Source organism: Oncorhynchus mykiss, chromosome 23 (assembly GCF_057628025.1).
Source record: "Oncorhynchus mykiss isolate SJ-2025 chromosome 23, ASM5762802v1, whole genome shotgun sequence".
In the NCBI taxonomy this organism is placed as follows: domain Eukaryota; kingdom Metazoa; phylum Chordata; class Actinopteri; order Salmoniformes; family Salmonidae; genus Oncorhynchus; species Oncorhynchus mykiss.
The window spans coordinates 61,652,501-61,667,568 of NC_143044.1; the positions used below are offsets into that span (position 1 = coordinate 61,652,501).

The window sequence follows — 15,068 nt, forward strand, 5'->3', positions numbered from 1 at the left end:
AGGCCTGAGCAGATGCTGAGGGCGACCAAAGATTCTTCATGATCCTCCACATCCCCATGGTAATAACAATGGACCTGCAACACACACACACACACACACACACACACGAACACACACAAGTGACAGGCAGCTATAAACAGGCATGTCATTTAAAAACACCATGTGGAAATATACAGCCATAACGTATGCATGTAAAGTACCAGTTAAAAGTTTGGACACCGACTCTTTCAAGGGTTTTTCTTTATTTTTACTATTTTCTACATTGTAGAATAATAGTGAAGACATCAAAACTATGAAATAACACATATGGAATCATGTAGTAACCAAAACAAATCAAAATATATTTAAGATTCTTCAAAGTAGCCACTCTTTTCCTTGATGACAGCTTTGCACACTCTTGGAATTCTCTCAACCAGCTTTATGAGGTAGTCATCTGGAATGCATTTCAATTAACAGGTGTGCTTGGGCCAAGAAACACAAGCAATGGACATTAGACTGGTGGAAATCTGTCCTTTGGTCTGATGAGTCTAAATTTGAGATTTTTGGTTCCAACCGCCGTGTCTTTGTGAGATGCAGTGTAGGTGAACGGATGATCTCTGCATGTGTGGTTCCCACCATGAAGCATGGAGGTGGTGGTGTGACGATGCTTTACTGGTGACAGTGTCTGAGATTTATTTAGAATTCAAGGCACATATAACAAGCATTGCTACCACAGAATTCTGCAGCGATTTACTATCCCATCTAGGTTGCGCTTAGTGGGACTATAATTTGTTTTTCAACAGGACAATGACCCAACACACCTCCAGGCTGTGTAAGGACTATTTGACCAAGAAGGAGAGTGATGGAGTGCTGCATCAGATGACCTGGCCTTCACAATCACCTGACCTCAACTCAATTGAGATGGTTTGGGATGAGCTGGACCGCAGAGTGAAGGAAAAGCAGCCAACAAGTGCTCAGCATATGTAGGAACTCCTTCAAGACTGTTGGAAAAGCATTCCAGGGGAAGCTGGTTGAGAGAATGCCAAGAGTGTACAAAGCTGTCATCAAGGCAAAGGGTGGCTATTTGAAGAATCTAACATCTAAAAATATATTTTGATTTGTTTAACACTTTTTTGATTACTACATGATTCCATGTGTGTTATTTCATAGTTTTGATGTCTTCACTTTTATTCTACAATTTAGAAAATAGTAAAAATAAAGAAAAACCCTTGAATGAGTCGGTGTCCAAACTTCTGACTGTGTGTACCCCCCCCCCTCGCATCCTGCCATCCCACCACACCCAGCTCGTCAGTCCCCCTCCCACCCAGCTCGTCAGTCCCCCTCCCACCCCGCCCAGCTCGTCAGTCCCCCTCCCACCCAGCTCGTCAGTCCCCCTCCCACCCCGCCCAGCTCGTCAGTCCCCTCCCACCCAGATCGTCAGTCCCCCTCCCATCCCACCCAGCTCGTCAGTCCCCCTCCCATCCCACCCAGCTCGTCAGTCCCCCTCCCATCCCACCCAGCTCGTCAGTCCCCCTCCCATCCCACCCAGCTCGTCAGTCCCCCTCCCACCCAACCCAGCTCGTCAGTCCCCCTCCCACCCCACCCAGCTCGACAGTCCCCCTCCCACCCCACTCAGCTCGTCAGTCCCCCTCCCACCCAGCTCGTCAGTCCCCCTCCCACCCAGCTCGTCAGTCCCCCTCCCACCCCACCCAGCTCATCAGTCCCCCTCCCACCCCACCCAGCTCGTCAGTCCCCTCCCACCCAGATCGTCAGTCCCCCTCCCACCCCACCCAGCTCGTCAGTCCCCCTCCCACCCCACACAGCTCGTCAGTCCCCCTCCCACCCAGATCGTCAGTCCCCCTCCCACCCCACCCAGCTCATCAGTCCCCCTCCCACCCCACCCAGCTCGTCAGTCCCACCCCACCCAGCTCGACAGTCCCCCTCCCACCCCACCCAGCTCGTCAGTCCCCACCCCACCCAGCTCGTCAGTCCCCCTCCAATCCCACCCAGCTCGTCAGTCCCCCCCCACCCAGCTCGTCAGTCCACCTCCCACCCCACCCAGCTCGTCAGCCCCCCTCCCACCCCACCCAGCTCGTCAGCCCCCCTCCCACCCCACCCAGCTCGTCAGTCCCACCCCACCCAGCTCGTCAGCCCCCCTCCCACCCCACCCAGCTCGTCAGCCCCCCTCCCACCCCACCCAGCTCGTCAGTCCCCCTCCCACCCCACCCAGCTCGCCAGTCCCCACACAGCTCGCCAGTCCCCCTCCCACCCCACCCAGCTCGTCAGTCCCCCTGCCACCCAGCTCGTCAGCCCCCCTCCCACCCCACCCAGCTCGTCAGTCCCCCTGCCACCGAGCTCGTCAGCCCCCCTCCCACCCCACCCAGCTCGTCAGTCCCACCCCACCCAGCTCGTCAGTCCCACCCCACCCAGCTCGTCAGTCCCACCCCACCCAGCTCGTCAGTCCCCCTCCCACCCAGCTCGTCAGTCCCACCCCCACCCCACCCGTCAGTCCCCCTCCCACCCCACCCAGCTCGTCAGTCCCCTTCCCACCCCACCCAGCTCGTCAGTCCCCCTCCCACCCCACCCAGCTCGTCAGTCCCCCTCCCACCCCACCCAGCTCGTCAGTCCCCCTCCCACCCCACCCAGCTCTTCAGTCCCCCTCCCACCCCACCCAGCTCGTCAGTCCCCCTCCCACCCCACCCAGCTCGTCAGTCCACCTCCCACTCAACACAGCTCGTCAGTCCCCCTCCCACGCAACCCAGCTCGTCAGTCCTCCTCCCACCCAACACAGCTCGTCAGTCCACCTCCCACCCAACACAGCTCGTAAGTCCACCTCCCACCCAACCCAGCTCGTCAGTCCACCTCCCACCCAAACCAGCTCGTCAGTCCACCTCCCACCCAACCCAGCTCGTCAGTCCACCTCCCACCCAACCCAGCTCGTCAGTCCCCCTCCCACCCAACCCAGCTCGTCAGTCCCCCTCCCACCCAGCTCGTCAGTCCCCCTCCCACCCAACCCAGCTCGTCAGTCCCCCTCCCACCCAACCCAGCTCGTCAGTCCCCCTCCCACCCAACCCAGCTCGTCAGTCCACCTCCCACCCAACCCAGCTCGTCAGTCCCCCTCCCACCCAACCCAGCTCGTCAGTCCCCCTCCCACCCAGCTCGTCAGTCCCCCTCCCACCCAACCCAGCTCGTCAGTCCCCCTCCCAGCCAACCCAGCTCGTCAGTCCACCTCCCACCCAACCCAGCTCGTCAGTCCACCTCCCACCCAACCCAGCTCATCAGTCCCCCTCCCACCCAACCCAGCTCGTCAGTCCCCCTCCCACCCAGCTCGTCAGTCCCCCTCCCACCCAACCCAGCTCGTCAGTCCCCCTCCCACCCAACCCAGCTCGTCAGTCCCCCTCCCACCCAACCCAGCTCGTCAGTCAACCTCCCACCCGAGTCTCCCCTTTACAATCCACACAATGTCATTCTGTAACGTAGTCTCTGCTACTTACATCAGGTTTAGGATATGTAGGCGTCAGATTCCCAGCGGCATCATGGGAAAACTGAACAAAGCTTTTGGATAAAAACTCTCTGATGACAAAAGAAGAAAAAATACACCGATCACTCCACAAGAAAATAATTGTGTGACCTTAAGGTCATAAGGTCACCGCTAGCACGTAAGGTCACCGCTAGCACGTAAGGTCATCGCTAGCACGTAAGGTCACCGCTAGCACGTAAGGTCATAAGGTCACCGCTAGCACGTAAGGTCATCGCTAGCACGTAAGGTCATCGCTAGCACGTAAGGTCATCGCTAGCACGTAAGGTCATCGCCAGCACGTAAGGTCATCGCCAGTACGTAAGGTCATCGCTAGCACGTAAGGTCACCGCTAGCACGTAAGGTCATCGCTAGCACGTAAGGTCATCGCTAGCACGTAAGGTCATAAGGTCATTACCAGTACGTAAGGTCATCACTAGTACGTAAGGTCATAAGGTCATCACTAGTACGTAAGGTCATTACTAGTACGTAAGGTCATCACTAGTACGTAAGGTCATAAGGTCATCACTAGTACGTAAGGTCATCACTAGTACGTAAGGTCGTAAGGTCATTACTAGTACGTAAGGTCATCACTAGTACGTAAGGTCATAAGGTCATCACTAGTACGTAAGGTCATCACCAGTACGTAAGGTCATCACTAGTACGTAAGGTCATCATTAGTACGTAAGGTCATTACTAGTACGTAAGGTCATAAGGTCATTACTAGTACGTAAGGTCATCACCAGTACGTAAGGTCATCACTAGTACGTAAGGTCATCACTAGTACGTAAGGTCATCACTAGTACGTAAGGTCATCACTAGTACGTAAGGTCATAAGGTCATCACTAGTACGTAAGGTCATCACCAGTACGTAAGGTCATCACCAGTACGTAAGGTCATCACTAGTACGTAAGGTCATAAGGTCATCACTAGTACGTAAGGTCATCACCAGTACGTAAGGTCATCACTAGTACGTAATAGAAAATAAACTGACATACGTGTTCTTTTGTAGATGTAGGAAATGTTCCTTGTTGTCAATGATCAATGAATAAGAACGTTCCTTGGGTTCTTCAGTCTGAAATGAGTTCCAACACAACACAGTCACATGAAAATACACCAGTGGTCATTTACCATCATGTGTCAAACCACGAGTTGGGAGACCTGTAGAGGTAACCTTAACTTTCCCGAGTCAGGAAGTCTGTCGGCATTTACCATCATGTGTCAAACCACGAGTTGGGAGACCTGTAGAGGTAACCTTACCTTTCCCGAGTCAGGAAGTCTGTCGGCATTTACCATCATGTGTCTAACCACGAGTTGGGAGACCTGTAGAGGTAACCTTACCTTTCCAGAGTCAGGAAGTCTGTCGGCATTTACCATCATGTGTCAAACCACGAGTTGGGAGACCTGTAGAGGTAACCTTACCTTTCCCGAGTCAGGACGTCTGTCGGCATTTCTTGTCCATCTCCTGTGAACAAGCTGAGGCTTTACAACCGTGTAGCTGGAAAGTTTAGATGTTTGTCCATTGAAAATATCTGAAAAGGGTAGAAAGAACAGCCATTAACTAGTGGCCTACTCGTGTTCCAACGGCCAACTCGTGTTCCAACGGCCAACTCGTGTTCCAACGGCCAACTCGTGTTCCAACGGCCAACTCGTGTTCCAACGGCCAACTCGTGTTCCAACGGCCAACTCGTGTTCCAACGGCCAACTCGTGTTCCAACGGCCTACTCGTGTTCCAACGGCCAACTCGTGTTCCAACGGCCAACTCGTGTTCCAACGGCCAACTCGTGTTCCAACGGCCAACTCGTGTTCCAACGGCCAACTCGTGTTTCAACGGCCAACTCGTGTTCCAACGGCCTACTCGTGTTCCAACGGCCAACTCGTGTTCCAACGGCCAACTCGTGTTCCAACGGCCAACTCGTGTTCAAATGGCCAATGTCCTGAATGGCCAAGATGACACACAGCCAAAGTCTAACCGGCCAATCAAACAAAACAGCTAATTAATCAAGTAAAAAACAATTAATCTACTGAAATGTGTCAATGATGACATACTGGCATGGTCCCAAGTTAAATAAATGAGTGGAAAACCTGATGCATAGGTGAGTATAGGTGACTCATGAGGTGCCGTCGACATTGAAGCCGACTTGAAAGGTGAATGGAGACGGACTGATCTACAAGTCACCTTGCATCATAAATACAGGGCCTCGCAAGTCTCCTTGGATTTCATCACATTTTATTGTGTTACAACGTGGCATTCAAATGGTTAATTGTCTTTTTTTTAATATAAACAATCTACACAAAATACTCTGATGTCAAAGTTTATTTTGTAAACATTTTTTTTAAAGATTAATAGAAAATAAAGTCTTTGCATAAGACTTCCTTGAATCAATACATGTTAAAAAACACCTTTGGCAGCGATTCCAGCTGTGAGTCTTTCTGGGTAAGTCTCTAAGAGCGATTCCAGCTGTGAGTCTTTCTGGGTAAGTCTCTAAGAGCGATTCCAGCTGTGAGTCTTTCTGGGTAAGTCTCTAAGAGCGATTCCAGCGGCGAGTCTTTCTGGGTAAGTCTCTAAGAGCGATTCCAGCGGCGAGTCTTTCTGGGTAAGTCTCTAAGAGCGATTCCAGCTGCGAGTCTTTCTGGGTAAGTCTCTAAGAGCGATTCCAGCGGCGAGTCTTTCTGGGTAAGTCTCTAAGAGCGATTCCAGCTGTGAGTCTTTCTGGGTAAGTCTCTAAGAGCGATTCCAGCTGCGAGTCTTTCTGGGTAAGTCTCTAAGAGCCATTCCAGCTGTGAGTCTTTCTGGGTAAGTCTCTAAGAGCTGCACCACACCTGTATTGTGCAATATTAGCCATTATTCTTTAAGCTCTGTCAAGATGTTGGGAATCACAGCTAAACAGCAGTTTCAAAGAATAGCCATAGATATTCAAGTAGATTTAAGTCAAACCTGTTACCTGAGTGGCCAACGTTCATTGACTTCATGGTAAGCAACTCCAGTGTGGATTTGGCCTTGTGTTTTAGATTGTCCTGCTGAAAGGTGAATCCCTCTACCAGTCTCTGGTGTAAAGCAAACTGAAGCAGGTTTTCCTCTAGGAGATTTGCCTGTGCTTAGCTCAATCCTATTTATTTGTATTCTGAAAAACTCCCTAGTCCTTAACGATGTCAAGCATACCCATAACATGATGCAGCCTCCACCACCATGCTTGAAAATAAGGAGGCAATCCCCCTCCCATCACAAAAAAACATATTTCTCTAATTTTATGCTCAATTGTTTTTACATCACTGTTTGTGAGCATTTCTTCTTTGCCAAGATAATTCATCCACCTGACAGGTGTGGCATATCAAGAAGCTGATTAAAGAGCACGATCATTACACAGGTGCACCTTGTGCTGGGGACAATAAAAGGCCACTAAAATGTGCAGGTTTGTCACACAACACAATGCCACAGATGTCTCAAGTTCTGAGGGAGCGTGCAATTGGCATGCTGACTGCAGGAATGTCCACCAGAGATGTTGCCTGAGAATGTTATGTTAATTTCTCTACCAAAAAAATGCCTCCAACATTGTTTTAAAGAATTTTGCATTACGTCCAACCGGCCTCCCAACTGCAGACCACGTGTTACCACACTAGCCCGGGACCTCCACCAGCCCCGGACCCCCACCAGCCCTGGACCCCCACCAGCCCGGGACGTCCACATCCAGCTTCTTCACCTGCGGGATCGTCTGAGATCAGCCACCCGGACAGCTGATGAAACTGAGGACTATTTCTGTCTGTAATAAAGCCCCTTTCTGGGGGGAAAAAACTCTCTCTGATTGGCTGGGCTTGGCTCCCCCGAGGGTGGGCCTATGCCCTCCTAGGCCCACCCATGGCCGAGCCCCTGCCCAGTCATGTGAAATCCATAGATTAGGGCTTGATAAATTTATTTCAATTGACTGATTTCCTCATATGAACTGTAACAAAGTAAAATCATTGAAATTGTGGCATATAGTTATGTCTTGTGTAGGCTGCTATCTTAATTGAAATAAACTTCTGTGAGGGGGGAAATAATTGCCACATTAACTACCACCAACAACACCGTTCTACAGCGGCCCAGTGGGAAGCACCTCGGGTTCAGTTTTCTCCTGGCAGATATGGGCTAGGTGAAGCGACCGTCTGTGCTCTCATACTCCCTAAAGACCGGGGCTTGAAAAACTAGAAGAAAAAATGCAGCAATATTACTGTTGTTTGTCTCTCTTGAGCCACCGTAGCAACAACATAGCCAGAAACATTTCCTAAAAAAAAAGTATATATATTAATCTTCTACATTCATTATAGACCGTCTGCAACTGAACACAGACATTTTAAAAGTTCCCTGTTTCCATGAATTGAGGAAGTAGATAACACTTCTTTCTCTGTGCCAAACAGTATCTAACCTGTAACTCCCAGTAACAGATACCAAAAATATTTGTTTAAATGAAATCAAATGTATTTATAAAGCCCTTCTTACATCAGCTGATATCTCAAAGTGCTGTACAGAAACCCAGCCTAAAACCCCAAACAGGAAGCAATGCAGAAGTAGAAGCACGGTGGCTAGGAAAAACTCCCTAGAAAGGCCAAAACCTAGGAAGAAATTTAGAGAGGAACCAGGCTATGTGGGGTGGCCAGTCCTCTTCTGGCTGTGCCAGGTGGAGATTAGAAACCTAGAGAGGAACCAGGCTGTGAGGGGTGGCCAGTCCTCTTCTGGCTGTGCCAGGTGGAGATTAGAAACCTAGAGAGGAACCAGGCTGTGAGGGGTGGCCAGTCCTCTTCTGGCTGTGCCCGGGTGGAGATTAGAAACCTAGAGAGGAACCAGGCTCTGAGGGGTGGCCAGTCCTCTTCTGGCTGTGCCAGGTGGAGATTAGAAACCTAGAGAGGAACCAGGCTCTGAGGGGTGGCCAGTCCTCTTCTGGCTGTGCCAGGTTGAGATTAGAAACCTAGAGAGGAACCAGGCTCTGAGGGGTGGCCAGTCCTCTTCTGGCTGTGCCAGGTGGAGATTAGAAACCTAGAGAGGAACCAGGCTCTGAGGGGTGGCCAGTCCTCTTCTGGCTGTGCCAGGTGGAGATTAGAAACCTAGAGAGGAACCAGGCTCTGAGGGGTGGCCAGTCCTCTTCACATTATCTGATGTAACAATCTGTAGCTAGTTCTCTTGGCTTCCAGAACACAAAAACTGAAGTAAACTTCCCACTTTCTATTTGTTAACCTTAAATAAAAATAGAAAAACTAAAGAAAATATAAAAAAAAATGTTAGTCTCTAAACAAGTGAAATGACATTTTTCAAAATATATATATTTTTGTGGAGTGCCACATTCCATGCTGTACTTGTTGAGCCGACGTTTCATACTCGGTACCACGCATCACAAAGTGATTTAGGATCAGCTCTTACCATCACAGCCCAAACCTTCAGGCACATCAGAAACAATAAGACCGAGCCTGGATCAGAATTTATAACAAGCGCTAACAAAAGGTAAATTATTTTGTGCGAAGCACGTGTCGCGGAGAGTTGTGAAATAGCCTCAATTGGTTGCTAATAAGTAGAGTTAAACGGTATGATAGACAAAGTAGCCTTGTTATCAGGTAGGCTACATTTCACAATCAAATTCCCGAGGCTTTGTAATCGCAACAGGTACCAAGCGTAACGACGAAGGTTATCACCTAGGCAATAAAAAATACATCTCAATCTCTCACCCACCTTTATTGTTCTCGGTTCCAACGATGCAACAAATTAGAAACACTAAAGACACTAGACTTTTCCCCACCATGATCCTTGCTACAGCATTTGTCCATTGACGACAGCTGTGGAGGCGGACAGGGCAGGTGAGAAGGCTAGGGGGGGGGGGGGGGGGGGGGTGCGCCGGTGAGCCAGAGGGGGTGTGCCTAAAGTTACTCTTCTTCTGTGGGGTTTATCGGCGTTTGGAATCCAACGTTAGGGTGCATTACCGCCATCTACTGTACAGGAGTGTGGGCCAGAGAGGACCGAAACTAAATTCTACCTGTCAGCACCGGTTATTTTTAATGTTTTTACGAAACGTTGCAAACTATATCTACTGATATTCACTTTTTAATTTTCTCTCATCCCAGCTAACATAAAAACATTCCCACAACTTTAGAGAACGTTGCCTTCAGAGGAACTCCTTAGGTCGTTACCATTTTCATAGGAACGTTCCCGTGATGTGCGAGGAACGTTTCCTGGAGGCCATTCCCTTAATTTATAATAGATCTAACCCAGAAAGTGTTTACCATGTTCTCTGAACTTAAGACATTCATGTTCTTAACAAGTTTCATGGGAACCTTGCAAGCTCATTCATGTGTCCAGTTTTCTGTGAATTAGGAGAATATCCCATCAATGTCCCACCAAACATTTTTTATAAAAAAATAAAAAACAATCACCTTTATTTAACCAGGAAAAGCCCATTGAGACCCAGCGTCTCTTTTTCAAGGGAGACCTGACCAAGAAGGCAGCAACAATCAATACATCACATCATTAAAACATACAACAATCAATACATCACATCATTAAAACATACAACAATCAATACATTACAGAAGTAAAACATAGAACAATACAACAACATGATCCATCCTAAATAAAGCATCAACACTCCTCTGTAACAGAGTCTCCCATCAATATGTTAAATTCATTCAGAGGCACTAACACATCTAGATGAAGCAGGGATTCTAGACTATTCCAGAGGAGGCTGCATGATAAACAGAGTCCAGTCTCTGTAAGACAGAGGAGGCTGCATGATAAACAGAGTCCAGTCTCTGTTAGACAGAGGAGGATACATGATAAACAGAGTCCAGTCTCTGTTAGACAGAGGAGGATACATGATAAACAGAGTCCAGTCTCTGTCAGACAGAGGAGGATACATGATAAACAGAGTCCAGTCTCTGTCAGACAGAGGAGGCTACATGATAAACAGAGTCCAGTCTCTGTCAGACAGAGGAGGCTGCATGATAAACAGAGTCCAGTCTCTGTCAGACAGAGGAGGCTGCATGATAAACAGAGTCCAGTCTCTGTCAGACAGAGGAGGCTGCATGATAAACAGAGTCCAGTCTCTGTCAGACAGAGGAGGCTGCATGCATATACAGTACAACATGTCACCGTAATTAATTACAGAGAGAAAAGTGGCCTGAACAAGCTTCAACTTGTCATCCAATCAGATATCTCGGTATTTGTCTGATGACACTTTGTCAATGGATAAGCCACCAGATGTGACCACGCTAACTTTCTCTGGCAGAGTTCTAGCTCTGGTAAAGGTCATGAATTTAGTTTTTTGTACATTCAAGACCAGATTTTCAAGACCAGTTTGAGTCCATAAAGGGAGGCCTGCAGTGACTGAATAACACTGTGGAGCTCTTCAACAGCCTGAACCAGAGAAGGAGTATAGAAGTGGGGGGGCTTTCTCCCTGAGGAACATTGAAGTGAGGGGCTTTCTCCCTGAGGAACATAGAAGTGGGGGGCTTTCTCCCTGAGGAACATAGAAGTGGGGGGGCTTTCTCCCTGAGGAACATAGAAGTGGGAGGGCTTTTCCCTGAGGAACATAGAAGTGGAGGGGCTTTCTCCCTGAGGAACATAGAAGTGGGGGGGCTTTCTCCCTGAGGAACATGGAAGTGGGGGGCTTTCTCCCTGAGGAACATAGAAGTGGAGGGGCTTTCTCCCTGAGGAACATAGAAGTGGGAGGGCTTTTCCCTGAGGAACATAGAAGTGGAGGGGCTTTCTCCCTGAGGAACATAGAAGTGGAGGGGCTTTCTCCCTGAGGAACATAGAAGTGGGGGGCTTTCTCCCTGAGGAACATAGAAGTGGGGGGGCTTTCTCCCTGAGGAACATGGAAGTGGGGGGGCTTTCTCCCTGAGGAACATAGAAGTGAGGGGCTTTCTCCCTGAGGAACATAGAAGTGGGGGGCTTTCTCCCTGAGGAACATATAAGTGGGGGGCTTTCTCCCTGAGGAACATGGAAGTGAGGGGCTTTCTCCCTGAGGAACATAGAAGTGGGGGGCTTTCTCCCTGAGGAACATAGAAGTGGGGGGGCTTTCTCCCTGAGGAACATGGAAGTGGGGGGCTTTCTCCCTGAGGAACATAGAAGTGGGGGGGCTTTCTCCCTGAGGAACATAGAAGTGGGGGGGCTTTCTCGCTGAGGAACATAGAAGTGGGGGGCTTTCTCCGTGAGGAACATAGAAGTGGGAGGCTTTCTCCGTGAGGAACATAGAAGTGGGCGGCTTTCTCTCTGAGGAACATAGAAGTGGGGGGCTTTCTTCCTGAGGAACATAGAAGTGGGAGGGCTTTCTCTCTGAGGAACATAGAAGTGGGGGGCTTTCTCCCTGAGGAACATAGAAGTGAGGGGGCTTTCTCCCTGAGGAACATGGAAGTGAGGGGCTTTCTCCCTGAGGAACATAGAAGTGGGGGGCTTTCTCCCTGAGGAACATAGAAGTGGGGGGCTTTCTCCCTGAGGAACATGGAAGTGAGGGGCTTTCTCCCTGAGGAACATAGAAGTGGGGGGCTTTCTCCCTGAGGAACATAGAAGTGGGGGGCTTTCTCCCTGAGGAACATAGAAGTGAGGGGCTTTCTCCGTGAGGAACATAGAAGTGGGGGGCTTTCTCTCCGAGGAACATAGAAGTGAGGGGCTTTCTCCGTGAGGAACATAGAAGTGGGGGGCTTTCTCTCCGAGGAAACCTACTGGAGAAATACTAAAATAACACCTTTTGCATAACCTGTAAGTAGGACTGGGGGGGTCTGACCAGATAGAAAAGACCAGAAGCTCTGAACTATCACCTGTAGGGAACACAATGTATGATCTATACTGGGCATGTAGCTTTCTCTCTTATAGGTGGCACAAATTGGGATAAGGGGGAGGAGAATGGGCAGGGTATATGCAAATTAAATACTGTACTATTTACTATACTTAAAAAAGTGTTTTTGCGGACATTACTGTAGTATTTCCTATAGTATTCTACAGTATACTACAACATCCTATAGTACGTACGACACATGATCGAGGGGTACTACAGTGTGTAGTATAGTATTCTAAGGTGTAGTATAGTATTCTACAGTGTGTAGTATAGTATTCTACAGTGTGTAGTATAGTATTCTACAGTGTGTAGTATAGTATTCTACAGTGTGTAGTATAGTATTCTACAGTGTGTAGTATAGTATTCTACAGTGTGTAGTTTAGTATTCTACAGTGTGTAGTATAGTATTGTAAGGTGTAGTATAGTATTCTAAGGTGTAGTGGAGTATTCTACAGTGTGTAGTATAGTATTGTAAGGTGTAGTATAGTATTCTAAGGTGTAGTATAGTATTCTACAGTGTGTAGTATAGTATTGTAAGGTGTAGTATAGTATTCTAAGGTGTAGTGGAGTATTCTACAGTGTGTAGTATAGTATTGTAAGGTGTAGTATAGTATTCTAAGGTGTAGTATAGTATTCTACAGTGTGTAGTATAGTATTGTAAGGTGTAGTGGAGTATTCTACAGTGTGTAGTATAGTATTGTAAGGTGTAGTATAGTATTGTAAGGTGTAGTATAGTATTGTAAGGTGTAGTATAGTATTGTAAGGTGTAGTATAGTATTGTAAGGTGTAGTATAGTATTGTAAGGTGTAGTATAGTATTGTAAGGTGTAGTATAGTATTCTAAGGTGTAGTATAGTATTCTACAGTGTGTAGTATAGTATTGTAAGGTGTAGTGGAGTATTCTACAGTGTGTAGTATAGTATTGTAAGGTGTAGTATAGTATTCTAAGGTGTAGTATAGTATTCTACAGTGTGTAGTTTAGTATTGTAAGGTGTAGTGGAGTATTCTACAGTGTGTAGTATAGTATTGTAAGGTGTAGTATAGTATTCTAAGGTGTAGTGGAGTATTCTACAGTGTGTAGTATAGTATTGTAAGGTGTAGTATAGTATTCTAAGGTGTAGTATAGTATTCTACAGTGTGTAGTATAGTATTCTACAGTGTGTAGTATAGTATTCTACAGTGTGTAGTATCGTATTCTACAGTGTGTAGTATAGTATTGTAAGGTGTAGTATAGTATTCTAAGGTGTAGTATAGTATTCTAAGGTGCAGTATAGTATTCTACAGTGTGTAGTATAGTATTCTACAGTGTGTAGTATAGTATTCTACAGTGTGTAGTATCGTATTCTACAGTGTGTAGTATAGTATTCTACAGTGTGTAGTATCGTATTCTACAGTGTGTAGTATAGTATTCTACAGTGTGTAGTATAGTATTCTAAGGTGTAGTATAGTATTCTACAGTGTGTAGTATAGTATTCTACAGTGTGTAGTATCGTATTCTACAGTGTGTAGTATAGTATTCTACAGTGTGTAGTATAGTATTCTAAGGTGTAGTATAGTATTCTACAGTGTGTAGTATAGTATTCTACAGTGTGTAGTATAGTATTCTACAGTGTGTAGTATAGTATTCTACAGTGTGTAGTATAGTATTCTACAGTGTGTAGTATAGTATTCTACAGTGTGTAGTATAGTATTCTACAGTGTGTAGTATAGTATTCTACAGTGCGTAGTATAGTATTCTAAGGTGTAGTATAGTATTCTACAGTGTGTAGTATAGTATTCTAAGGTGTAGTATAGTATTCTGCAGTGTGTAGTATAGTATTCTACAGTGTGTAGTATAGTATTATACAGTGTGTAGTATAGTATTCTAGTGTGTAGTATAGTATTCTACAGTGTGTAGTATAGTATTCTACAGTGTGTAGTATAGTATTCTACAGTGTGTAGTATAGTATTCTACAGTGTGTAGTATAGTATTCTACAGTGTGTAGTATAGTATTCTACAGTGTGTAGTATAGTATTCTACAGTGTGTAGTATAGTATTCTACAGTGTGTAGTATAGTATTCTACAGTGTGTAGTATAGTATTCTACAGTGTGTAGTATAGTATTCTACAGTGTGTAGTATAGTATTCTACAGTGTGTAGTATAGTATTCTAGTGTGTAGTATAGTATTCTACAGTGTGTAGTATAGTATTCTACAGTGTGTAGTATAGTATTCTACAGTGTGTAGTATAGTATTCTAGTGTGTAGTATAGTATTCTACAGTGTGTAGTATAGTATTCTACAGTGTGTAGTATAGTATTCTACAGTGTGTAGTATAGTATTCTAGTGTGTAGTATAGTATTCTACAGTGTGTAGTATAGTATTATACAGTGTGTAGTATAGTATTATACAGTGTGTAGTATAGTATTCTAGTGTGTAGTATAGTATTCTACAGTGTGTAGTATAGTATTCTACAGTGTGTAGTATAGTATTCTACAGTGTGTAGTATAGTATTATACAGTGTGTAGTATAGTATTATACAGTGTGTAGTATAGTATTCTAGTGTGTAGTATAGTATTCTACAGTGTGTAGTATAGTATTATACAGTGTGTAGTATAGTATTCTACAGTGTGTAGTATAGTATTCTACAGTGTGTAGTATAGTATTCTACAGTGTGTAGTATAGTATTCTACAGTGTGTAGTATAGTATTCTACAGTGTGTAGTATAGTATTCTACAGTGTGTAGTATAGTATTCTACAGTGTGTAGTATAGTATTCTACAGTGTGTAGTATAGTATTCT

At 46.4% G+C, this 15,068-nt stretch overlaps 1 protein-coding gene and 1 pseudogene across 3 annotated transcripts in view; both read right to left on the reverse strand.

Annotated features, from left to right (window-relative positions):
* adam9b (ADAM metallopeptidase domain 9b) overlaps positions 1–9,413 on the reverse strand; it is a 39,963-nt gene extending 30,550 nt beyond the window's left edge. Inside the window, exons 1-5 of one of the 3 annotated variants that reach the window (XR_016491185.1) lie at positions 9,195–9,394; positions 4,919–5,028; positions 4,495–4,571; positions 3,474–3,552; positions 1–74 (exon numbers count right to left, since the gene is read on the reverse strand). The exon at positions 1–74 is cut by the window's left edge and continues 3 nt beyond it. Coding sequence is in view for 2 of the 3 variants with exons in the window: in XM_090217865.1 (XP_090073991.1) it covers positions 1–74; positions 3,474–3,552; positions 4,495–4,571; positions 4,919–5,028; positions 9,195–9,264 (410 nt within the window). In the remaining variant the exon portion in view is untranslated. Of the gene's footprint in view, positions 75–3,473; positions 3,553–4,494; positions 4,572–4,756; positions 4,879–4,918; positions 5,029–9,194 lie in introns of those variants that run through there. The other 2 variants (XM_090217865.1, XM_090217866.1) reach the window with 2 other exon arrangements.
* A 2,739-nt stretch (positions 9,414–12,152) lies between these two features.
* LOC118948737 (U7 small nuclear RNA) lies at positions 12,153–12,203 on the reverse strand (annotated as a pseudogene).
* Positions 12,204–15,068: the final 2,865 nt, after the last annotated feature.